Below are 26,613 nucleotides of genomic sequence, written 5' to 3'. Positions count from 1 at the left end.
AAACTGAGTTTATAAGCAAATTGTCCCTCTTTAAGATGGGGACATCACTTAAGCACTAGATGGTTTGTAACATTCTGGGTGGCTTTTGGTTGACAGCTCTTCTGTGAATGTACTTTATATTTTTGCATGGTGTAACATTTTAGATGGCAGCTTTTAAAAAAAAGTATTTGAGTCTCTGGGTCACTTGTTCTCCATAAAAAGATATATATATATATATGTATATATTATGTATATTATATATTTATATATCATAAATATATAGTATTTATTAGTTCGATCAAAAGTAATGGGTAAAGGAAAATCTTTTTGTAGCTCTGCTAAAATTACCTCATGGTTGTGCAGCGATAATGGCCCCGCCTGGAGAGGCGGATCTGGAGGAATAGAACTTTAAAGATCAAGATTAGCAAATTAACCAACAGGAAAAGCCAAATAGCCAATTAACCTACTACTGCAAAGTCCTGTGGCTCGTCTGGGGCTCCAGGCTCTCTGAGGCAGCTGAATTTGCTGCCCTGAAACTTGCAGCTAAAGCTGCCTTATTCCTTCAAGCTCCACAGTCACTGGGAATGTTTGCTTTGTATGTCACTTCCTTTGCTGAGCGAGTGTGGAAATCACATTGTGTTGCTCTGAAATGGTTGCCATGGGAACATCTCCACCTAGTCATTATCTACTCAGCCTACTGATTATATTAAACCAGGAGACAGAGATGTACAAGGGGAGCTGTAACCACCTGTTCTGCAGAAAATTGTGATTGCTTCTGCGACATTCGCCTCTGAGGCCACACGTTTCTCTGAACACTCCTCTCTCCATTTTCTCTTCTCTTGTTTCCCTCCACACAGAGTTAGTAAGTGACATAAATCTATAGGAAATTGGCATTGGGATAATCAAGCCATGGCTTTCCCATTCTTCCGGCCCTCTTTCAGGTCTCTGTTTTAGTATCTCAGGTAGAATAAAAATAATCGTCACCCTTTCCTCTCACTCTCTTCTGCCCACCCCCACCCCCCATGCTTAGGTGTAAAGATAATCTTCTTTAAAGGTCTATGATTCCTGTGGCCTATGCAATGAAGCCACGTTTTTCGGCTACTTATCCAGAGAAACTTCTCAAGGTTCACATAAATGCCCGTTTTCTAAATTGTATAAAATATAAATAGTAAATAATACTGTCTGTCAACAGGTAACTTTATCTTACCTATTCTCAATCAAGACATGCATGGATCTGCCTGTATCTCTTATGAGGAGGATTTTCTGATCTTTATTCCTGTATTGAAAGTGACATTTAAGAGGTGTTGTCTTGAAGTAACTTTTTTTTTTTTGTAGAAAAACTATAAAATCCACTGACTTTTTAATTTGTCATCTAAACCAGAATACTTAGGGAGTGGGAAATGGCATTATTAATAAGTATGCCTGGAAAACAGGTACAAATTTGACTATGCCAGGCAAACTAGGTGTATATTGTCATCTTATATGTAGAATGTAGAATGTAGACAAGTTCATAGGTGTGGTAGTCCCATGTCTTCAAAAAATATGGGAAAAGGGCACCTCTTACAGAAGAATGTTTGTGCAGATAGAAATTATAATTGTGGAATTTAAATGCTGAACCAGCAATAAAGTTCTCTGTTTATATTTCTGTCGCATGTAAATTAAGCCAATGTGAATCCATCCTTGAAAGTAAACTGATGGCACTGGGGATTGAAAAGAAAAAAATGACATGAACAAAGGAAAACAGACCAGGCTGAATGCACCTATGGAGATGTCATAAACCCTTTCAATTTTGTTTAAAAATCTAATTTAAGAGTTAGTAAATTTTTTCTGTAAAGGGCCATATAGTAAATATTTTTGGCTTTGTAGGCCATATGGTCTCTGTGGATAAAAGTAGCTGTCAATGATATATAAATGAATGAGCATGGCTATGTTCCAATAAAATCTTATTTACAAAACAGGCATGGGGGCTTATGGGTGGCCCAGTCGGTTAAGCATCTAACTTTGGCTCAGGTCATGATCTTGAGGTCCATAAGTTGGAGCCCTGTGTCGGTCTCTGTGCTGACAGCTGAGAGCCTGGAGCCTGCTTCCCTCTCTCTCTACCCCTCTCCCACTTGTTCTCTGTCTCTCTCTCTCTATCTCTCTCAAAAATAAATAAACATCATATCTATCTATCTATCTATCTATCTATCTCTATCTCTATATCTATCTGTCACAAAATAGGCATGGATGGGAGCACAGGTTTACTGCATTGGTTGTCATTGGCCCAGTCTCATTCTAGTTAACTGTTTTAATATCTGTAAACTTTATTCTGAAAAAAGGAAAGTTATTTTATTTATGTTATGCTATTTTATTTTTTTAAGTTTATTTATTTATTTTGAGAGAGAAAGAGAGAGAGAGAGAAAGTGAGCTTGAGCTGGGGAGGGGCAGAGAGAGGGAGAGAGAGAGTCCCAAGCAGGCTTTGTGCTGTTAGCCCAGAGCCCCACACCAGGCTTGATCCCATGAACAGGGCTCAATCCTATGAGATCATGACCTGAGCTGAAATCAAGAGTGGACGCTTAACCAACTGAGCCACCGGGGTGCCCCCAGGAAAGTTATTTTAGATATTAATTCTGATGTTTTCTGTTCTGCTATGGCAGGTTGGGGCTGTGCCTGATGGGGCCAGTGGAGAAGTGCAATGGGCCTTACTAGTAATGTATATTTTTGTTACACATGTTCCAGCCATTCAAGACATATGTTGAAGACAGTGGTAGAAGGTAACCCCTCAGGGACACTCTGGACAGGGGGTGGCAGCCATGTGTGTTTCACTAAGCATTTTAGAAGAAAGGCTGTAGGGATGAGACACAGGGTATAGAGATTATGGTGCTTTGGTTTTTCCTATAAATTGTCTTTTTAAGCAAGTCCAAGAGTAGGTTCTACCTTGGGAGAGAGAGCAAAACTGCAAGCACCTGAAGAAAATAATCTTTGGTCTCTGCCTGTACTTGGAAAAAAAATGACTCAAAATCAAGGTAAATGATACAAAAAAAAAATCACTTTAAACTAGTCTTGTACTTACTGTGTAGAATTGGAATCAGTTGGTAAAAATAAGAGTTTTAGCAAAAGGTCCCAAAATGTATCTTTGGGGTTTATTTTTAAATTTTTATAGAAGTATATTTAAAATGTTTCCCTCTAGGCAGAAAGCACACACTAACAACTCAGGCAGGCAAACCCCAACAGGAACATGAATGACACTAAAGAGAACTAAATAGGCTCTATATAAAGTAGTAGGAGGTATGACATGTGTATTACATCTTACGTGACTGTACATAACACAGATAGAACATACCTGGTTCTACCTGGCGACAAGTTACTTTAATTGCCGACTGAAGTAGGAAATTGTGGAGAATGACTGCAGTAATGTTATTGATTCAATTTTCAACTCAGTAACTGGGTATGCCAGGCATTTGACAATGGAATAGACAGTACCACAAATAAGGAAGAATCTCAGAGGGCTTCAGTCCTCTCTGAGCTGTCGAGAAAAATATAGGGGATGACTGACATTTATAATTATTTAATACAGTCTTTTTGAGGGCATCCTTTGATCTAGTTGGACAGATATTCAGGATCTTGTAGTCTGTTTAGGGAACTGTTCTACACATTTAGGAAAAAAAAAGTGAGTCCACTAGAAAGCAAAATACAATGAAGGTAAGTTGATATCACCTTAGCATGTTTTATTGCTAAAGAGACATGAGTGAAGGAGTTATCCAGAGTGCAGTGCTGAGCAGAGGAGAAAGGGAATTTCAGAATGGATGGCCAACACTATCACTTAATGTGTGGAGGGTCCTGAGCAACATACGGGGTGAAATGGGGGTGGAGGGAAGATAGCATCCCAGGCCAGGGGAAGGAGGCTGGGGGTCAGTCCAGACACTAGGAAGTTTCTGGAGGACCTTCAGAAGAGGGATGACAGGATGGCACCTGCTTGTATGTGATTTGTTATATAGTGAATAATATAGTAGTGAAATATTATCTGCATTGGTTTTCTGTTTAAAATTTTTATACATTTTTTTCAGTTTTTTTTAACGTTCTGAAAGTAAAACAGATTATAAAAAAAAACCCAAATCCAAGTGTTGCAAGGACCTATGATGTATATAGGGAAATTATTCCTTAATCCCACTTGCAAAGACAGCTACTCTTAGCTGATGTTGCTTATTAACATTGGGATAATTTAGAAACAGATTATATCATTTGGAACCTTGGAATTATTATAAAGAGAAGTATCTCCTATTTTTCCTAATTTGTTCATGCCTTATATTCGAAAACATGACATAACATCTCACCTAATATTGAAAGAGACTTTTTTGGTTATTTTCTCCATCTCACACTTCGTATGTTAAGCCATTGGAGAGTCCTGATCTCTTTGAAACAGTGAATTAACTGGACCCTCTGCTCATCCCCATCTTGCTTGGTGGAACCATATGCCTGGGAACTGGAAGTCAGTACAATCTAGGTATTGTCAAAAGGGGTAACTTCCATGAGTAGCTGGACCAGCCTAATCAGGGTCATAAGAAAAGCTGAGATACCATTTGAGATCCCCATAGTCTGTATCCAATATCACATTGGGTTAGCAAATCAACTGTGTCTTCGAAAATGCATTTTTTTGGGGGGGGGGGCTGGGTTGGGGAGGTTATCTCTAGTATGGAAAGGTTACTCCAAGTCTCTGTGTCCCAGAAAGAGCTGAGAAAACGGATATTTCACATTGCTATGGAAGTTTAATAAGCTAGGAGAAATACAAGCATCTCTGTTCACTATTGACCTTTTGAGGATCCAAGGATAGCAAGTTTTGACTTCTCCTAGTAATTTTTAGGGGTCGAGGTAAATCAAATTACCTTTCTGCTGAACTTGTTTATGCCAAAGGAAAGTAATACTCTGTGGGTGCAACCCAGAACTTTGAAATTTATCGATGGGAAGTGGTATGAGAACCAAACACTGAAAACCTTGGAGCAAACTGTGAAATTTATCCAGTTTCTCCCCCCACCGCCCCCACCCCAAGTCCAAAGTGCAGGATGATTGCAATAGAAGGCATGCTATCAGGCAGGGTGACTGGTCACTGGTTTGGGTTTCCAGAGGAATTTGAAATTAACAGAATTATGAACCAGAGGTTGAGCAAAACTCCAAATAAGGAGTAATATATGAAGGGGAAAGATAGAAAGAAATGACTTTCCGAGGTAGTTCTAATGGAAGAAGCAGCAAGTGCACACTACAAGGGCTCAGCCATGGTGTAGAGCTTTATGAGGAATGCAAGAACAGATCTCAGAGACTTGAGACAAAGAAGGGAGAATTAGACAATGGATAGTTACTAAGGGCCATATGTGAGTAGGTTTCCCTGTGGGGTTTTAACAATAAAATAGAATCTCATCTGGTCTAGTTCTGGATGAAGGTGGAAAGAATGTGCTGGATGATGAAAGGAATAAGTTTCCCTGTATAGGGCTTCACGGTTTTTAAGACTTACATTCTGAAAGCTGAAATGATCTCATTTGATTCTCACTAAAGCTCTGGGAGGTAGGGCAGTGCCAGAATCACTTCACTAGGGAGGAAATCTAAAGACAAAGGGTTAAGTTCCATTTGGGAGGGGAGACATGGAGGAAGGAAGGCAGACCTCTGAGGGTTTTGAAGTTCAGAGGGAAGTGAGATTTTTTTTTTTTTTTTAAGAAAACATTTGTTCCTTTCCAGGTACACTTGATTACTCACTGTTAAGTAGGCGGAAGTCAATGAATGGGTAGGAGCCGCGGCGTTCAGCAGGAACCCCCGTCTGACCCCTTAGTCGTACATCTCCTAAAAAACAGAAAATCCAAACAAATGTTTGAAAACATTGCCAAGTGTATTCACTTTTCCTCTGTAAATCCTCTTACTCACTTATGTCACTGGAACCAAATGTCAGGAGGAAAATGATTTCCACTTACCTTGCTTAAGAGAGAGCTATGTGAGAGGGGATATTTAATGAATGTTAAGTGTAATGAACTTAGCAGTACTCTAGTAACTGAAGCAGCACTCTGCTGTCTTTTAGATTTGCCTGGAAGATGGATCTGCGAAAATTTTAGTAATTCACAAGATTTCCATAGTCTGAGGGCCACAAAGAGGGGGCATCTGAATCTGGGAGAACAAATGATGCTCTGGGATTAAAACTTTTATTCTTGTTAGAATGTTTAACTGCCCAGTGTTATTTTTCTTGGTTCCAGCACAATTGTTCTCTGACTAGTGTCCACTGCCCTGTTGCCCAGGCTTTATCATTGATCTGCTTTAGAATTTGCTCCATGAAGGCCAGCCCAGCTCCAGGTACTTCAGACACTTGCCACCCTTGTACACGAAATAGTCAGTGGAGCTTGTAGAACTTATTCATTTGCAGGTTTTCTTTGATGTCTGCATTCACGTTCCTTTTTGCTGTGTCTTCTGCCTTCCCGATCAAGGGAGGGAATGAAATAGAACGGAAAGAGCATGTACTTTAAGATGAAATAGACCTAGGACAATCTCGGCTCAGACACTTGCTACCTGTATGATTTTGGGAAATTTATTTCTCTAAACCTCAGTGGTTCACAGTGTCATGGGTTGAAGAATCTAAAATAACACTTGCTGCCTTGCAATAAATGCTGGGTTTACTTCTTTCTAAACTCCTGCAAAGGATCATGCATATTAATTATGTGTTTTGCATTTTTCCATAGTGCTTTGTGTATTGTATGGCACTTAGCAGACTCTAAGTGAATGTCTTCTGTTGACAAGAATAAATATAAAGACAAAATGTACAAATTAGCACATAAAATATGGAATTAGAGGAGAGAGAAAAATACATGAGATCTTCTATATTTCTGGAAGAACTGAATCAGGGAAAGTTTCAATTCCACGAGTAATGGGTCCCCTCCCATAAACCACTTTTTCCCAGACATGAGGTGGCAGTGAGGCCTTAGCCTATGAGTAGAGAAAAGGGACAGTCATCTCTCCTCCATTCCTACCCCCTGGAGTTAACCAGGGTCTGAGTGAGATCCCCTTCAGCTGTAACCAGTGCCATTGGCAATGTTTAAACTATCCCTTACAGATGGGCGTTGTGTATGTTTGGGCTTACAAACTGCAAGCTGTGGGCCTCTGGGTTATTCTGTACTTTGAATTTTATATTGGTGCCTTATTTAATGCTTTGTATAATCTGATATTACAGTGTCATATTGATATTAAGGAATGTTACAATTTATGGAATAGAAGGGGAGGAGGAAGAAAGAGATGGAAAAGCATTTTTATAAATATGAATATCATCTGAGATCAAAGAAAGGAATGCTGTTAGCATTTGGCAAGTTCATGGGGGTAGATGGCCAGCAGTTATAGGAAATCCCCTAGGGAGAGTTGAAGGGTTTTCTTGTCTTCAGCAGCTTGTCTTGAACACTCCATGTTTACAGCACTCTAAAGAGTTCACAAAGCACTTTCACAAACATCACAGTGTATTTATTTTCTTGTTTATCTCACTGGATGCTCACAATAGCCTTGTGAGGAGAGCCACTATTATTCTACTTACTTTATAGGTGAGAAAATGGAGGCTCAGGAAGAAAGTTCAGGCCTGCTGTTCACCTACCCAGCTCCAGCTCAGGGTGCGGGCGGGCCCTTTAGAGGCACTCAGTAGATATCTATGGACTTTAACTGACTGGCTGAGTTTATGGTGCTTTAACTTATAACTACCAGGGCTGGTCCTTAAATCTAGGTTATTAAACTTCATAGGCAGAGCTCTCTCCTCAGTAACATTGGTTTCTAATCTTAAGGAGTCTGTACATAGTGGTTTAAAAAAAAGTCACAGACCCTCACATGACAGGTGAAATTTAGCAGCCATTGGGAAAATACAGCATGCCAAAATGATATAATAAATTCAGCAGTGCCTAAATGAGTTATATTTTCTAAATGATAATCAGATAGACATATGCTTCAAAACTTATGCATGGATAAGCCTGTATTCATTCGGTCTATGAAGCCGGCTAGGCTTTAGGCTTGTTGACCCGTTGTGTCATTCCTGTGGGCTTCTCTAGGGGGTTTCAGGCTCACCAATTGGAAATCACTTGTCCACTAGTACTTTTTTTTCTCAGGGTTAGCAAAGCATCCCTCCTGACTGTGTAGTTCAAAGGGTACCATTTTCCCAGAAAACTTCTGTATAATATCAATAGAGGTTTTAAAGCCTCTGTCAAAATTTATTCCTTTTGTCCATCTGACAGTCTAAGGCAGAGGACGCCCATTATCATTCAGGGCTTTAGGTTTAGGGAAACATGGAGGAGACAGCATCACAAGGCAAGCTGGGTAAAGGGAAGGCAATATGTGAGTAATTCAGAGATTCCTGTTACTGACAGGATCAATATTTCACCATCTTGGGTGACTGTGGGCAACTCAATAACCACTTTGAGGTCCAGTTTTCTAATATTTAAATTAATTGGCATAATTACAGCAGCTTCGCCTCCCTCACAGGGTTGTTGTGAGGAAATTATAAGGTGCATGAAAATAGCATGAGCGTTAGAATTTCTTGAAACCTTACACGGTACTAAGCATTTTACATGTATTATTGAATATCATCTACCCAACAACCCAGCGAAGTAGGTGTTATTATTAGACCATTTTACAGATGAGGAAACTGAAACCAGTGGAAATTTGATAATTTGTCCAAGCTCACAGAATTAGTAAGGGTGGGGTTTGTATTCAAATTCGAAATTGGCTCTTAAACCCCATGTTCTCAACCTTTATCCTATATCATCAGGATAAAAAAATCATAGAAACAGCTAAGCATTCACTTTTTTATGGCCCAATGTATGCTTTGATTGCTACTTGCCAATAAACCAAATATATATTCATCATGACTCCTGAAACTTGAGTACGAGGGGAATCCACCCCCTTGATGAGTTCAGGATTCAATCAGATAGATGTTGTTTATTTGAATAGCAGTCCAGCGGAAATGAGCCGAACGAGTAAGACAACCAAATCCTGTTCTGGATCAACAAGGCATCTATTATTTTCAAGTAAGAGATGGAAAGCAATTATTAAAAATATTATTCAGTAGAACTGAAATTACCTAGCAACTAATTTAATCAAGCTCTTAATTAAATAGAATTTTCATGATGTAATGCCATTTTGGGGAAAAAGAAACAGTGAAGAAAGTTGATAGCAAAGACACTTAAATAAACAAACAGAACAAAACAAATCAACAGCAACAACAACAAACTACAAAACCCATACCTGAAAGCTTCCTTTTCAATGCTTCTTCTGTCTATAACTACAATTATAGTTTTGGAAGTGGATTACTCATAAACCTAATGATGGTTTTTAGGGGTAGTAAATAATAGTGTTTAAAAAGGATGAAATCATGTTAAAGTACTAGTAAGGCAGGAGGGAGGACAATTGTAAGTGGGCTACCAAAGCATTTTAGAAAATTTCAACACGGAAAGGTAAATACAAACAAACCAAACAGTCCACATCCTGAGCATTCAATTTATTTGAGAATAAGGTAATATTCACGTTTTAAGGATATATTTCCAATATAGAAAGTTCTCTCTCATTCTCCCTGCTGTTATTAGCCCCTTCTGATACTAAATTGCTTCAATATGCTCGTGGGAAGAGAGAAATAATTCAGTAACAACCGTCCCTGGAGGAGCAGAGGCCACTGGGCTGATGTCCGAAAAACAGAACAAGTAGCGTCCTGCTGAACTGCTTTTTCTGGCCTCTGGTCTCAGGCAATCATCTATTTACCTAAGGCCTTATATCCAAGCTAAACAATTATTTTGACTATTCATTAGGCCCTTGTTTCACTTAAGCAACTTTTTTTTCTGGCAAGCGAAAGGTGCTGTGGAAGCCGGGTCGGAAGTGTTGACAGCTCAGAGTCGTGTCCTCAGCCTGTCCTTATTGTGTTCCAAAATGAAACAAACAGCAGGGAAATTCTTATTTTGAAAGGGCTGCTTCTCTTTTGCCCCTTCAGGCCGAAAACATAACATGTCGTCCTCGGGTATTTAAGGCTACAAACACAGGCAGAGAGCTGAGCTGAGTGGCTCCAGGAGCCAAGACCCGGAGACAGCCACTCACCCTCCCAGGGGACGTGGTTCCGGGATGGACCTCTTGCCCACTTGGCCTCTCGGGCTGTCTCTGTTTAATAAAAGCTTGCGCTAGGGAGCAGACATTATGTGGCCTCTTATGTAACTGGCAAATATGGCGGAGACTCTGACAGCAATGACAACTTACAGTGGCTGAAACATGGGCCACATGACGAGAACCAGACTCTGGCCCCGGTTGTGGAGTCAAGGTCACTTCAGGGTGGGGAAATGGGGTCGGAAAGGAACAGAGCAGTGGCTACTGTGCTCCTATGGCATCTGAGACAAATGAAGAAGGTGATGATGACAGCTGCAGGAAACACGGAGAGAGATTCATAGCAGGGGTGTCGCTATGAACAAGGAAGATGAGCTGGTGATAGCGTCAGAAAGATGCAACCATGGAGCGGCCCAAATATGGTGGGGAGAAGAAGCTCTCGTGAAAGTTATTGCTTTGAGCTCCTTTAGACACTACTAATTCACGTCAGTGCTGTAAACTTGCAAAATGAGGGCAGACAGAACCCAGACCCCCAGATCTCAGACAGGAGCTTTCGCCACGGTGCACTGCCTCAGCTGGCGGCTTCGAACATTTCAGATGACTACTCTCAATTAGCAAAGTGAATTATTTCTTCTAAGATGTTTATCTAGCCAAACAAAGAGGAGGAAGGTTGTGCAATTTGATCACTCCGTAGATTTATGGGATAGTACAGGCAGCCAGTTTAGATAACTCAGGCAGAGATGATTGTTCTGAGTGCTATGAGCTTGCATGAGATCCAAGATGGCTGATAGACCAAATTTCCCATTTGGGGCTTCAATCTTCTGCTTTACTTTTTTGAGTGAGCCTGGGCCTGTCTAGTTACTAAGGGCTATGTGTTGATCTGGCTGAGTAGGAGGCTTCTTGTCTATTGACCTGTTGCACTAATTGTGTATTTCTGGGCTGTTGCTGAGAGGGCTTTGTGTGTAGGAAAGAGACAAACCAGAGTTAGTTGGCCAAAACCACACTTCTGGCAAAAGAAACAAAATAAAGTTTTCTTTGAATGTGAAAAAAAAAAGTTCTTTCTTTTTTTTTTTCATTTTAAAAACCTTGGTCTCTATATCAAAATCAAGAGAAAGGAGAAATTTCACCAAGTTAGAGTCTGCAGACAATACTATATATACTACCTTGCAACTTTTGCTTAGACTTACTAAATACTTTATGACACAGGTGCATTTTGGGACTTGAATGTTACAAAGGTGAATGTATAAATAGCACTGCCTTTATTTTCTAAAGTAAGTGAGGTAGGTTTCAACTCAGACTAGACATTCTTCAGCTCGATGGTTATACAGAGGGAAAATAAGAAGAAAAAAGTTGAGGAAAAAAAAAGTTACAATCACCAGGAACACAGGAGTCTAATAAAAAAAAAAAGATATTGAACAAGAAGCAGCAGAAATGCCTAAAGAGAATTCCAAGAAGCTGTAAAAGAACTTAAAAGAACACAAAGAACATGTCCTCTTATAAAGATTAAGAATAAGGGGAATAATCTGCAGAGTCATTTTAGGGAATATGTGATCTGGGTCTGCCTTAAGTAATGAAAACACTGATGTAAACTTGCATATTATTCACTTATTTCTGGGATAATGCTTTTCATTTCCAGAATCTCATCAAAGCAAAGTTTATTGTTTTTAAATAAGTGTTATATAGTTATAAATGTAGGTATCTCTGCTCCTGCTCACACCCCACCCCTTCATAATGCCTGGCACATGGTAGGCACTCAAAAAATAGTAACTATTATTCTTTGTTACTGTTCTTCTGAGATTTCTGCCCCCTCACCTCCCCTCTCCTATGATAGTCATTATCATTTAGGAGGATTTCTAAGTCAGGAACTGTTTTAAGGACTCTACATGTATAAGATGGTTTAGTCCTTATGACAGTCTGCCTGAGGGAGATGTGTGTTTCATCCCCCTTGTACTGAGGAACGCAAAGAGTTTACAAGTGCCTGAATTGGGATTAGAAGCCAAGTGGCGTCGGGAACACTTGCTCTCTAACCACTGCTGCACAGGGCCACCGTCCCCATTCTCCACAGCAGCGACCAGTGCAATCACTCATGACATTATTATGGTTTCCTTTGATTTCCCGAGCTCTTTCTCTTCTCTGTGCTGGGTAGTTTAGGGTTAAAAAGGAGAGTACCAAAGCTATGTCCTGGGGAAAGACAAATGTTTATCCTGGTACTTTTTCATGGGAGCATTGCAATCCCACCATGACAAGAATGCTGTGGCCCATGTCATGGGAACCCATGAGGCCCCAGTGGTGCAGGTTAGACCAGAGGGAGTATGGATCCCACTGCAGATGTAGGCATCTTGCAGGTCAGTAGAACTTTTGAGTAAGTGAGTAAGTAAAGGGACCAACTCTAGGTTGGCTCTGAGCAGACCCCAGATCAATTCAGTTCATTTCAACAAATGCTCATTCACAACATTATACAAAGTGTTAGAATGTAGGGGAGGAAAAGGGAAATACAAAGGTCCATAGGATGCCATCTTGGCACTCAGATAATCATCTAGAAGAGAGTCACAGAAATAAGCAAATATGGTATATGCTAGAAGAAGTCTAACCGTTAGTAGCATTGGGATATTTGTGTTTGGATCCCTCTCTCAGAAACATTGTGAGGCTTTATGATTTTATGTGGATAAGTAACTTGAAAATTTCTGGGCCTCAAGTGGTTTCCTAGCAATCTTATAAAATGTTTCAGTTGGTAAAATTGAAAGATAATTATTTAAAGATAAATATTTAATAATATATTTAATTTAAAATATTTAAATTAAATATAATTTTTAAATTGAAAAAATTAATTTCAGTTTAGTTAACATGTAATTTTATATTAGTTTCAGGTGGCAAATATAGTGATTCAACAATTGCCTACATTACTCAGTGCATATCATGATAAGTATATTTAAATTAAGTATAATTTGAAAAATTAAGTATAATTGAAAAAAATATATAAATACACACACACACACACATATACACACAAAGCAGGAGAGATAGGGAGGAGAGAGAGAGGAAGGGGATAAAGAGGAGAGAGAGGAGGCTACAGAGAAAAGGGACATGAGGAAGAACTGAATACTGGGGCTGAGGGAAAGGAAGGTGTCAAGGATAATTCCTAGATTTCTGCATTGCATAACTGGATGGTTGTGCCAATCACAGAAAAAAGGAAGTTCTTAAAGAGGCATTATTTTATGTTCTTCATTCAATAAATTATATTTAATATATATGATATTTATGATACAGTGTTTTTGGCAGACAATACAGTAGTATAGAACCTTGGGAAGAGTCTTGGCCTCATGGAGTTTAGTCTACTGGAAGGGACATCAAAGAACAATTATGTGCATAAATGTAAAGTTGCAACTTTGGATAGTGGAATAAAAGAGACCTATATTGTATTAATAAACTTATAATGGACTTCACCTTGCCAGGAAGGTTGTTTTGAGCTTCCCTGAGGAGGTGACATTTAATCTGAGATCTGTTGAATGAACACAAAATCATTTTAGGTGAACATATGTCCTGATTTTCCCTGGAAAAATCTTTATTTACACCTGTTGTTTTGCCAGGTATAATTAGTAATAGTGCCCCTTTCACACTCAGAAGTATTCTGATCGAATCACGCATTACATGATCACCCTGAGTGCAGCAATCCAGGCAGACAGAAATGCATTTTCAAAGGTCCTATGGCAGGAAGATGGCATATCTGAGGTAACCTAATAAGAGCAAGTGCATCACAGCAAAAAGATCGAAGTGGATATGGTGGTGTATGGTATAAAATGAGGTTGGGTAAGTGTCAGGACTTTGTAGGATAGACTGAGGAGTCTGACTTTATTCCAAGAGAATTAGGAAGCCATGGATGAGTTTAAGGGAAAGATGATGTTATCATACTTACATATTGAAAAAAAACAACTTCGGTACAATATGCAGAATGGATTGGAGGGACAAGAATGGCAAGTTAACAGATCGTTGTAATAGTCCAGGTGAGAAAAGATGGTATCTTGGAATAGAGTGGTAGTACTGGTAGAGAGATGAATAGATTTTAGAGATATTTAGTAGGTAGAATTGACACATGGTGAGGAATAGCATATGAAGGCTGAGGGAGAGGGAAGTATCGAGGATAATTCCTAGATAGGCTTGCATAACTGGATGACTGATTGTATTTATCATAGAAAAAGGGAATTCCAGAAGGACCAGATCTGGGGAGAGAAGTTCACATGCTCAACTTTGGTCACATTGAATGAGTTACTGAGATTTCAAAGCAAAAATGTCAAGTAGGCAGCTAGACACATGAGTCTGACACCCAGAGGGAATGTCTGGGATGGAGATATAAATGTATAAGTCAGATTAAACTATAGGCATGTATGAAGTTGCACAGAAAGTGAAGTGAGAAGTGAATGGGGCTTATCATCCAACCTTGAGCAACTATAACATTTAGTGTCTTGTTAGAGGCAGAGTCTATAAGGGAGAAGGGGAAGCCATGGAGGTAAGAGGAAATCCAGAAGCTTGTTGTGTCATGGAACAGTTATTCAAGAGGGAGGGAATGGTTTTCAGATAAATTTTGCTTAAAGAGTAAGTGAAATGATGATTGAAAAAAGTCCATTGAATTTAGTTGAGTGATGATGGTGAGAAATAAAAGCCACTCCATCATGTGGAGTTGGGAAATTGGGAAGGTTTTTATCAAGGAGCAGATATTTAGGCGGATCTTAAGTGATAAGTAAAATTTGGAAAAGCAGCATGTTATATTGTTGGTTTGTGATTCATCCAACTATGATCACTGAAATAAAGGGAAGAGATTTTTAGGAAAAAATCATGCTGATCTTAAGAACAATAATAGTCACTAAGAATGATATTAATAACAAAGTATAATTTGAAAATTGCACAGAGGACAAAATAGTCCAAGTTACGAAAATTCCTGTATAGTTTTGCAAAATACATTGATACCGTGCTAATCACTACCTATGCTTAAATATACTTCAGGAAAAAAGTTTAATGTAAATCACTGCCAAGAAAAGTATTTGTTGGGAAGAAAAGAATGGGTACATCAATTGAGAATAAATATAATTAATAAGATAAAATAATGGCCAAGTCCCAATATTGCTGAACAATTTCTTGTTTTTTTGAACTTTGAATAATTTGAGAGAAGTGTTTTAATGTATTGTTTGTTTTCATGTGCTTCTGAACTTCCTGAATCTGGCCGGGAACAAGGACAAACCTGCCAAAATACTGCAAGAAAAGATGTTGCTGATCACGGGCAGGAAATACTCAAAGTCCCATGAGATAGCCTGCTCTTAAGAGACTTCCACACCAAGTCTGCTGACCTCAGAAGGACCACCAGGCCATCATAATCACTGCTGAAGTCTGCTCAGAGCTAGGAGGTATTTGGAAGTTCTTAATTCACTTCTAATTCAACATGGCACTTAGGATTCTTTTAATCTTCAAATATTGTTCATTTTTTGTTCTTTTATTTTCAGAAGGGAAACAGGTGACAAACATGGACTATATAGGAAAATGATTAACTTGATTATATTATATCCATGTTATGGGATATTATTTTGTTATTAAAGCCAGTAACTTTTATTTCTATAGTAATAATTAGCATGTATTGAACATTTAGTATGTGCTAGGAAATGTTTGAAGTACTTTTTATGACTTCACTAATTCTCTGAATAACTCTCCTAGAGAAGTACTGTTATCAATAGCATATCTGAAGGACAGAGAGGTATTAAATTACTTTTCCATGATAACATGGCCCAGTGGGTGTGAAGGCAGATTTGAAACCAGTGAGTGTGAACACTGGCTCCAAAGCATGTGCTCTTACCTAATATGGTACGACCCTTGTTCAAACACATCTTGATCTGAAGTGAGAGCCATGGTATATGGGAGGGTGGGTATTATATAGTGTTTAAAAGCTGTATTACAGAGTAAAGAAATCAATTTACTATTTACTACTTCTATGACCTTACTAAGTCTTAACCATTCTAGGCTTTATGAAATATTTTGTTCCATTAAGTAAAGATAATAATATCTGCCCTGTATTCTTCATAGAAGGTAGAAATCAAATGAAATAATGTGGATAAAAGTACTCTGTCAATTACTTTGTAATAAACTTTTATTATTAAGAATATTATTATTGATGTTGCTAAATATTAAATATATATAAAAGACTATGTAAATTCTATTTTACATTATTATACTTTTATTGTTTAATAGTATTATTGATATTGCTATATAAATCTGGGTCAGTGTTAAAGTATATTCAAAGTCAGGAACATTACTCTCTGATATGTAATTGAACATGTGAATTAAGAGTGCTATAGTCAAATGCTCTTGGGAAGCATGGAGTTTTAACAAAATTGAACTTTTACAAAATTGCAGTGTTATAGGCTAAACTGTGCCTGCCTCCCAAGCGTATACTGAAACCCTAATGCTCAGTACCTCAGAATGTGGCTATATTTGGAGATAGGACCTTTAAATTAGGGATTAAGTTAACACAAGGGTGTTAGAGTGGGCCCTAATCTAATCTGATGAGTATAGAAGAAAGACCATGTGAGATGCATCAGGAAGGTGGCCATCTGCAAACCAGTGAGAAGGCCTCAGAAGAAACCAAACATGCTGACACTTCAATCTTGGACTTCTAGCTTTCAGAACTGGGAGAAAGCAAATTTCTGTTGTTTAAGGCACCCAGTCTATAGTATTTTGTTATGACAGGGTGAAGAGGCTGCTTCTATGGGCAAAGAAAGTCATCAGAATTTAGGGGTTCGGTGTCACCAGCTTTGTCCAGGGCTTTCCATATGTCCCCATTCCAATGACCAAGATTCCATTCCTTCCCAATCAAAGTCCTCACTTTTAATAGTAGACACCCTGAGATATTGGGAATCAGCTTATGTTGCAATTCAGCCACTAGCATGATGAGATTCTGGGCTTGTTTTTCAGGAATCTCAGATCCAGAGCTATAGGAAAGAAAAGTCAGAACAGAGCTATAGGAAAGAAAAGTCAGAACAGAGATAGTAGCTTGTAGGTCGTTTATATAGTGCTTGAGCTGGAAATATGAATCCCTTAACTCGCTTTTTCTTTCTCCATTTTGTCCAGCAACATTAGGAACAACCAGCCAATCTCATTATACTCATTAGTTCAACCAAAATGTTCAAAGGAATCTTATATATTGGTACCCAGAAACTTGTCTCTTGTAAGTGTTTGATTAGGAGTATCCAAGGTTGATATCTTTCATATCTCTATTGCCACATCACAACATGGATTTCTAGTGCTTTCTTTATTACTGGGAAGAGATTAATTAGCATCTTTAAATCTAATTAGAGATCCAATTCCAGAAAACCTAGAGTCAACTCACAAAACTCATCCTTAAGATTCTGTTCCTCTAGAACCACCCTTGGTACCAAAATATGTATTAGTCAGGAGAACCCTGGAAAACCCCCACTAATACGTGCAAGATTTTTCAGATCTTTCAATATATTGGTGTCTACTGTGATTATCCAAGAAGGTGAGATCACACAGCATTTCCCAAACACATTTGGACACAAAACATACTTTTCAAGTGTCTTCTAAGATGACTGTTTTGAGGAAAATACTTGGCTATATATTTGCTCTACATGGAGCTTGTGTGTGTGTGTGTGTGTGTGTGTGTGTGTGTGTAATACTGAGCTCAAAATCTTAGCTGGCTTCCCTTATCAAGTACCATTGCCCATTCAATTCTTGTCCTGTATAACTAAACCTACACCTCTGGTTCTAATTTATTTTGGATCTCTAGACCAGCTGGATAATTATTTCTTTCTTTCTCAAAAATATGTCTGAGGAATATTGATCAGCCTTAAAAAAAAAGATGAGATCTTATCATTTGGGACAACAGGGATGGACCTAGAAGGTATTATGCTAAGTGAAATAAACTAGACTGAGAAAATACCATATGATTTCACTCACATGTGGAATCTAGAACACAAAACATGAATAAACAAACAAACAAAAAAATCAGAACCAGACCCATAAATACAGAGAACAAACTGATGGTTGCCAGAGGGGAAGGGGCTGGGGGAATGGACAAAATGGGTGAAGGGAAATGGGGGATAAAGCCTTCCAGTTACAGAGTGAATAAGTTACAAGAATAAAAGTCACAGCACAGGGAATATAGTCAATGGTATTGTACCAGTGTTGTATGGGGACAGATGGTAACAACACTTGTGGTGAGCATGGCATAATGTATAGAGATCTTGAATCACTATGTTGTACACCTGAAATTAGTTTAACATTGTGTGTCAACTATACTCAAAATAATTCAATTAAAAAATCTTTTTGAACGTTTTGAACAGGCCCTGTTATAGAGCCGGAGGATATAGCAGTGAGCAAAACAGACAAAACACATCGGCTCTCATGGGGCTCAGATTCTACTGGGAAGAGACAGACAACAGGCAAAATCAACAAATAAATTGCCTATAGAGATGTGATATAGGTGCCGTGGAGCGAAATAAAGCAGGGAAGGGAAGAGAAGAGGGAGTGCTGGGAGGTCTGGGTGGGTGGGTGTGGGCTGCACTTTAAATACAGGAGGGTCTAAGAAGGCTGCTCTGAGGTGACTTGGAGCAAAGACTTGAATGAAACGTGGGAAGAACCAGGAGACCATCTGGGAGGAGCAGTTCAGGTTCAGGGAACAGCAAGCACAAGACGGCAAGGAACATGCTTGGCATGTACTAGAAACAGCCAGGAGGCCAGCATACTGAAGCAGAGGGAGAGATAAGGGCAGAGAAGTGACAAGCCAGGAGAAGCTGGGCTTAGAGGGGAGTGGTAGAGAGGCTAAGGACTCAGAGAGACACGGAGACACAGAGGTTTACTATGAGGGAGACATGATGTAATGTTTTTAAAGGATCGCACTTGCTGCTCTGTTGAGAATAGGCTATTGGGGGAGATTTACATATTAAGCAGATCCCAAAATGAATGTGCTATCTTTTCTTATAACCCGAGTCCTGTCCAGTGTCCTAGTTATGGCAAATCCAGTCAGTCACCAAGGCCTGTCACTGTGTGCGTTCCTTCTCCCTGTCTTCCCTGCCTTATGATTTTATCACTCAGAGGAGGGGGCCGGTGTAGGTGTTCTCTCAGGGCCTAAGTGTGCAGGGCCTCTCTATATGAGGGTGCTAAACCACAGTAAATATTTTCCTGGCTTCACAGAAAATGGATCACGGCACCTGGCCATGTGGCTACTTCATTCACACAAGTTGCCTATCAATTTTATAAACGTATAAGATACAAATACATGTATTTTAAGGAGAGAGATATTTTGGAGCATTTTATCTGTAAAGTTAGTGGAACTGATCTTTGCAAGATACACTCTTGGAAGAAAGACCTTGCAGGATATTTATTTGGAGTAAGGACTAGTCAGGAAGCAGATAAAATAGAAAAACCAGAAACATTGGCTACTGTAGAAGCAGTCCCAGAAAGTCCCACTTGTGTGACTGGAACTCAACTAACTCGTGATATCCCTGTATCAACCTCTGCTGATCTGCTCTGGGCATCCTCCTCCTGTGTGGTTACGGGGCCATCATAACTCAACCTGGAGACCAAACTGAAATGGGGGTACTTTATAAACAGAGGCCATTTGATATTTTCTCTTTCAACTGAATAAAATTGAGACAACTTTTGCCTTTTACTCACTTTCCAACATGCTTCTATCCTCCATGCTTCCATGAAGATTACTGACAGTTTAGCAAATATATTTGCAAATAGGTGGGATTATAATTCATTAGACTCTGAAACCTGACATTTTGCCAAATGGCCATCGTTTCTGTTTGTTTGCTTGTTTTTGACTTTCTTGGGCTTCCGTTTCAACCCTCCCCACTGAACCATTTTAAAAACAAAGCTGTTCCTTTTTTTTTTAGTTTGAATTAATTCTTTTTGACAAGAAGAAAAAAAAAAGACCCTGAGCTTTTACTACTTTGTCTTAGACCTGTGTTCTTAATGTTTTGCCATATCCTAGGCCATGGACTGGTACTGTTTCATTCTTGTTCTTTAAAAAACATTTTTATAAATCCTTGTAAAATCCTCTTTCTTCATGATTTGTGTCACACATTTATGTTTGCCTTTGTTTAGATGAAGCTTTCTCTGCCTTTTATGCATGTCATTAATATCTTTAAAATATTTGGATTCATCAGAGAACTTTCTGTGCACCTTCATTTGGCTTCTCTAGGTAAACCTCTCTATTCTTAACTGAGTATTTTGTGATCTCAGTATAAAATGATTTCTATGTTTCTTATCTACCAACTCCAAAGTTTGAGAGTTTGTCTTAGCCATTATTAGGAAAACAATGTCTGAATTCACTGAATGGATATGGATTATAATAAATCTGTCTTTTAGAGTTTTCCGTCCTTATACGGTCACAGATCCAATTTTGATGGCAACATACACATCTCACTTTTTGAAATTAAACCCTAACGGTTATCAGAATTCCTTTTTCTGTGAATTGCACTCCACTACTTTCCTCTTTTGACAATTAAACCAAGAAAAGCAGTTCTACATGTCCAAACCTAATTACACAACTTTAATCTATTTGAATTTGAGAACTAGAATCAAAAAACTGATCCAAATATATTGAAATATTTTTTTTGGAGATGACAAAGAAACAAACAAATAAATTCATTCTCAATCAGATTCTATTGATTGAGTACCAATTGTGAGTCTATTATACTCATGTATTATTAAATACGAGATTACTATGACTATGAGTGATATCATATAATGAAAATGACTTTTTATGCTGCCAGGTGATGATACCAGGGGGACAATTTCTTTTAGCACCATTTGTTTAGTTTTTCAAATCTGATATTTTGCTGTTTATGGCTTTACCCTTACAAGTGTAATTGTAACTGATGGATGGATATATACTGCGCAAACGCAGTATATAATTTTTAATACTGAGTACAAACTTGGTGCTCTGTATTGCTTAGTATTTCAGCCACTGAAGATTCTACTGTCTGTATTTCTCCAAGACTTCCCTGCTTTTTCAGTTCATAAAACACAGAAAATAACATTTGATTCCTACTGGGTTAAATGTATCTGGTTGTGCAAGCCCAGAGTCTCAGACTAGAATTGCTTGGCCACCCTACCGGCTGAGGGGGACCAATGTCTCAGAACATTAGAAACCTGTTCACGACCCCTTGACCAGGAAACTCTGATCTATACAATTAAGACAACACTACCTGGAAAGAAACTTCAAACATAGCTCATCATAAGTTTGATGTATTAGAATACATGTTTCTTGAGGTCAGCATACTTCATTAGGATCATGGAATCAATCTTTAGAATCTTACCACTCATCATCAGGGCAAGTTGGGTAGAGTGGTGTATGGGTCATGGAAACTTAAAGTAGAAGAAGGGGACCATCATTTAGAGTAAATGCTGTTATTTCTCTGGACTGACATGGGAGTGACCAGAAGAGAGATAAGCTCTTGCTCACCTATAGCCTTCTCATCATATGATTCAACAGAACATTTTCTCTTATTTTTTTTTTTCCATTATAGTTTCAAACTGGTCAGGATTTTCCCTCCTTATCCCAGGATGCGAGGGGAAAATTAGACTAACATTCTCCTCTGTTTTACAACTATCTAAGAGCAGCTGTTCTCAATCAGATATTCTGATTTAATTGGTCTGGAGTGAGTCTGGGCACAGGATTTTTACAAAGATTCCCAGAGACTTCAATGGGGGGAGACACTGTTGAAAACAGATAAATATCCCATTCTGTAACTGAACGCACATGTGAAAGGAGATACCCCAAAGTACAGTTGTTCAGCAAAGTAGAGATAAGATACGAGGCAAAAGCAAATAGTACAGAAAGCAAATATTTATAATATACCTCATCTTTAGGTATTTCTGAATTGCGTCTTATTGGAATTGGGCACTTCAGTTGGAGGAATATATTATCGCTGCTCTGGTGAGCTAGGAGAGGCTTTGTGGAACAAATAGACTTGTAGAACATCTTGAAAAGACAAAGAAAAAGGTAGTGAAAATGTAGAGTACGAATTCATAGACTGGAAAAAAGAAGGGTCAGAGCAGCAAATGGAGAAACAGATGGCAGAGTGGGTTGCTTGGTCAAAGAAAACTTGGGGTGGGGTTGGAGTGGAGGAATGGGAGACAAAGACTCTTGGCCCTGCAATGAGAAGCTTGGCTGTTGAGCAAAAATTAGAGCACTCTGTGTATGCCCTGGTTCAGCCTCAGAAGGGTAATGGGCACATTTGTTCTTGAATTGGGCAGTCAGAGCAGAGGAAGGACTTTGTCAACAACAATCTGTACTCTCAAAGCAAAAGTATAACAAAATACTACAATGGACTATGTCTGAAAAATATTTACTGACAAGATTAAGAGCACATTAAAGTATAGGTATGTTTCAGCTGCTTCTCATGTGCTTTATAACATGGGCCATGGTGCCAGCCTGTGGATACCAAGGAAACAGGGGCCATCAGGGCTGATTGGCCATTGGCCCACTGAGTTTGAGGCCCGAGCCCAGGAACACATCCTGTAGTGTGTAGTGGTTGCAGGGCCAAATATATATATATATATATATATATATATATATATATATATATATATATATTTAAATTATATATAATTTAAATATATATTTAAATATTTAAATATTTAAATTAATATAATATATATTTTAAAAATATATATTTTAAATATATATATTTCATATTGTTGAATATATAGACATTGCAATTCAAGTTCTGGAAAAAAATAAAGCTAATGGTACAAAATCTGACTTTATTATATAGCATCTATGAAGCCATCTAATATCTTTATAATCCCTTCAGCTAGAGGCAGATATTCTCCAAATTCTTAAATGAGGAATTTTAGGTTTGTATACACTTTTAGTAATAACTCATCACCAATTTTATTGAGCATTTACTTCTGGGTCTTTTCTAAAATTTTCAGCATAGCTTTTTTTCCCCCCTCCAAACTTTGATGCTCTACACATGATCAGCCTTTCTCATAGCTGTGTCAAGGGATCCATGCTACCCTGTTAATGGAAGGATGTTATCCTTAATGGCATCACTTGTGGTACAAAAGAACAGTCATTGCTGGGTCATTCAAGGTTAATGTTAATATAGAACGCTTTGAATTAGTTTAAAAGTTTCATTTAGTGTCTTAGACTATCTCAGAGGACCTACACAAATCACTAGCAATCACTGTATATATCACCAAGATAGACATTTTGGAAAGAGAGATGAATCTAGGGGAATTATATGCCTGTGCCTGGGCAGAATATTTGTAGCTCCTACCAAATAGCCAGAAGTGCCTTCTGAGCACTAGAGATAAAAATAAGGAAGAGAGAAAAAGATACACACAAAAAAGTAAATGTTTAGGGTTTATGTCCCCGAGGGTAAGCCTTCTGCCTAAATATGACAAATGTATGTCATAAATTTAAAATATTCAATAAATATTTTGTCATTTTGTTTTATCCAAGGGTACTTTTTTCCCATTTGGGACGATGCCCTATATAAAGATGCATAATATGTTCACTTTGGCAAATTCGTTTCCATTCATTTCTTGTTTTTCGGTATTCGGAAAATCTACAACAGTGTCAATACAACATTCTGATTATGTTTTTCAACTTCCCCATTCATTTACTTGGCTTTACACAAAAATAATATTCAAAAGATGGCCCCAAAGAAAATATGCTAGGTACCAGGGTCATCAAGTGAACAATTACATCTTTCTCTGCGAAGGGAGCCGGGGAAATGGACCAAATTGCAGGAGGTAGAGCACATGTTTGTAGTCTTCTCTTTTCTCCATTTTTAATAGCATGGAACCATTTATTTATTGACTGCTTGAAATAAATTCAAATAGAAGAACTCTGTAAATGCTGTAGACTCTGGTAAGACCTACCTGGTGCCAATCTTTTTTGTTATTTATGAGAGGGCCTCAGAGAGTTTGAATGCCTACTTTTTTTTTTTTTTTAAATCCAAGGGTTTGTGTTGTTGTGAGCTAAAGCCCTTTTGTCTGGGGGAGAAGTTGATAATCATCACATGCTCATAGTTCTCCCCGGCTTGAATTGGGGCCCCATTGAGCCTCGCATTTAAGTGGGCTACAAGCCCATGTTTTCTGAAGACTTTTACCTGCGTCTCACTGTTTCTAGGTGAGCAAGAGTATTTCAGTGCTCCCTCTGTTTTGTTCCCTATGAGTAGCTGGTAAAGAAGTACAGACTGGGGGTGGGGAGACTGAGAAGGAAGACCCCGCTCCTCGGAGAACTTAACTGCTCCTTCCTTTTACTTAGCTTTTCTTTTTCCATATATTTCATTATCTTACATTTTTAAAATACTGGCTTTATTAAGATAACTTACATACCACATAATTCACCACTTTCAAGTGTGTAATTCAATGATTTTTAGTATATTCACAGAAAGGTGCGACCATCACCATAGTCAACGTTAGAATATTTTCATCACCTCAGAAAGAAACCCCATGCCTTTTAGATATCACCTTCCTAGGCCCCCATTCTATTCTCCTTGGCCAACAGCCACTGGTTTCCTTCCTATCTCTATAGATTTCCCTATTTTGGACATTTTGTATAAATGGAATCATATAATCTGTGGTCTTCTGTTCACCTGGCTTTTAATCTTGTTTTGCCTTATGTTATTTGTGGTTGTGACATCTTGCATTGTGATTTGAAAACTTTTAATGTGTCCCTGCCTTTTCTCCTCACATAGCTTATGCTCTCCTTGAGTCAGGGACACCCAGTAGGGTATGACAGATACAGCACAACCTCAGTTAGTGTTGGCGAATTTTGAATCAATCTCTCGTTTTCTCTCTTAATACCAAGAGAAGTTGTCCATAATATCCCCCTAAAGTTCACTCTGCTTGGCTCCCATGTTATAGAGTAGTCTCTCCTCTCTCCCCTCGGCATAACATGTTACAACACGTGTAATACGTGTACAGCACATTAGTACACATCTTACTAGTGTACTTAGTCTAGTGCACTTAGACTGGTGCACTTAGTCTTACTATATCCATCTCCATCTGTCTTCTCTCTCTTCTGTCCAATTTTCAGAAATTCTCTATAGCAGTCCACTTGCTTGGTTTGAGAGTAACATTGAACTTCAGGTCTTCCGGGCACCGGTATACCAGCAATGGGATGGATCGCCCCACAGAATTCCCCCCGATTGTCCACTCTTCCTTATGTGATTTACAGAAAAGACTTTCTGCCACCAGGACTGACTTTTTGAAATTATGGGAAGTTAAGCCACTTGCTTATTTATTTATTTAAATTTCTGGGACAGTTCTCAGAGCAAAAGACTCACCAGTTTCAGTGGTGGAAGATAACTCTGCTTGCTACCTATCTATATTGCATTACAATCTCTAAACTCACATATGAGAACAAATTGCTCTCAAGCTGGAAATATGTACATGTATATATTCCTCAAAGTATGGAACTATATCCACAAGAAAGATTCTTTTTTGCTTCCCTTTGCTGTCCAATAGGAAATTTTGCATGCCTCACACGTATTGAAAAGTGGGGACGTGAAGTTACCGCTTTCTGCTTGCTTGTCTAAGTTAATGCTTCAGACCTCAGAAAACTGTTTACGTATAGCCAAAGTGAAAGTTAACTGGGCCTCATTTTTATGGAATTGACTTAAATTCCAAGTCAGAATAAATTTGGCAGGTGGGAGGGAAATGTGTCTTGTTCTTCCTCCTTGATGGTAAACAAACTTAGAAGAAAATGTTTTTTCTCTTTCTGCTTAGAGATGAAAAAGCTTCTTAAGGAAATTTTGAAGTACTAGTTTTTGGGAGCCCACATTTCTGGTTCTCCGATAGTGAGCCTGGGAAAATGGACTGACGCATTTGGCACAGTAGCTTAAGTCACCCTCTACAAGTGATTTGTGTTTGTTTATGCCCGCACCATTGATCAACGTAAGATGCCCAGCTACTCTATGATCACAATCCATAAAATTATTTGTTACGATGACGTAAGATGGAAGAGAAAGATCTTTCTGTCCTCAGTATGCTTTCTTTCTCATTCCACCTACAACGGGTGAATGGGTGCTTACAGACAGAAGGGTCCATAAGGAAACGCAGGTATAATTTTGACACCTAGAAACAACAAAGCCCTTTCCTAGTTGGCGTGTGAAGGCACTCCTTCCCCCAGAATCTGGCCGAGGCTTCCTGCGGTCTGGATGGTGATTGGCACATTCCGTGCCCATGGGAAGAACATCTGGCTTCTCAATATTCTTCCGAAGCGGCTGCGCCCTCCGCCTTGGCGCTGTGTGCACACAGCTTCAGTCGCCCACGTTCTCAAACTCTTGCCGAGTGTCTCCCATAACAGGACTTTCCTTTTTTACGCTTTTTACATTCTAGGAGATGCAGCCAAAATTCACTCTGGGTTGAAATGCACTCGTAGTCAACCTTGGTGTCAATGTTTTTGTAAATTATCTTGGAGGTGTCGGTCGGGAAAAGACAAACCGGATTCCCGCGTGTACCAGTATTCTGATACGTCCCTTTTGGAAAAGCTTCAAGACAGGGTCAAAGTGGAATAAAAGAGGGAGAGGGAGAGAAGGA

General features: G+C 38.8%; 1 protein-coding gene across 8 annotated transcripts in view; it reads right to left on the bottom strand.

The window, feature by feature from the left end:
* Positions 1 to 26,613, bottom strand: part of PDE7B (phosphodiesterase 7B) — a 584,077-nt gene that overhangs the window by 71,947 nt on the left and 485,517 nt on the right. For all 8 annotated transcript variants that reach the window (XM_047860044.1, XM_047860045.1, XM_047860043.1 and 5 more), the window contains one exon: positions 5,704 to 5,787. In XM_047860044.1, coding sequence (XP_047716000.1) covers positions 5,704 to 5,787 — 84 coding nt within the window. The remainder of the gene's footprint in view (positions 1 to 5,703; positions 5,788 to 26,613) is intronic.

This window comes from Prionailurus viverrinus, chromosome B2, assembly GCF_022837055.1.
Source record: "Prionailurus viverrinus isolate Anna chromosome B2, UM_Priviv_1.0, whole genome shotgun sequence".
NCBI lineage: Eukaryota > Metazoa > Chordata > Mammalia > Carnivora > Felidae > Prionailurus > Prionailurus viverrinus.
The sequence above is the reverse complement of the archived record's forward strand: the minus strand, read 5'-3'. Positions and strand labels throughout refer to the sequence as shown.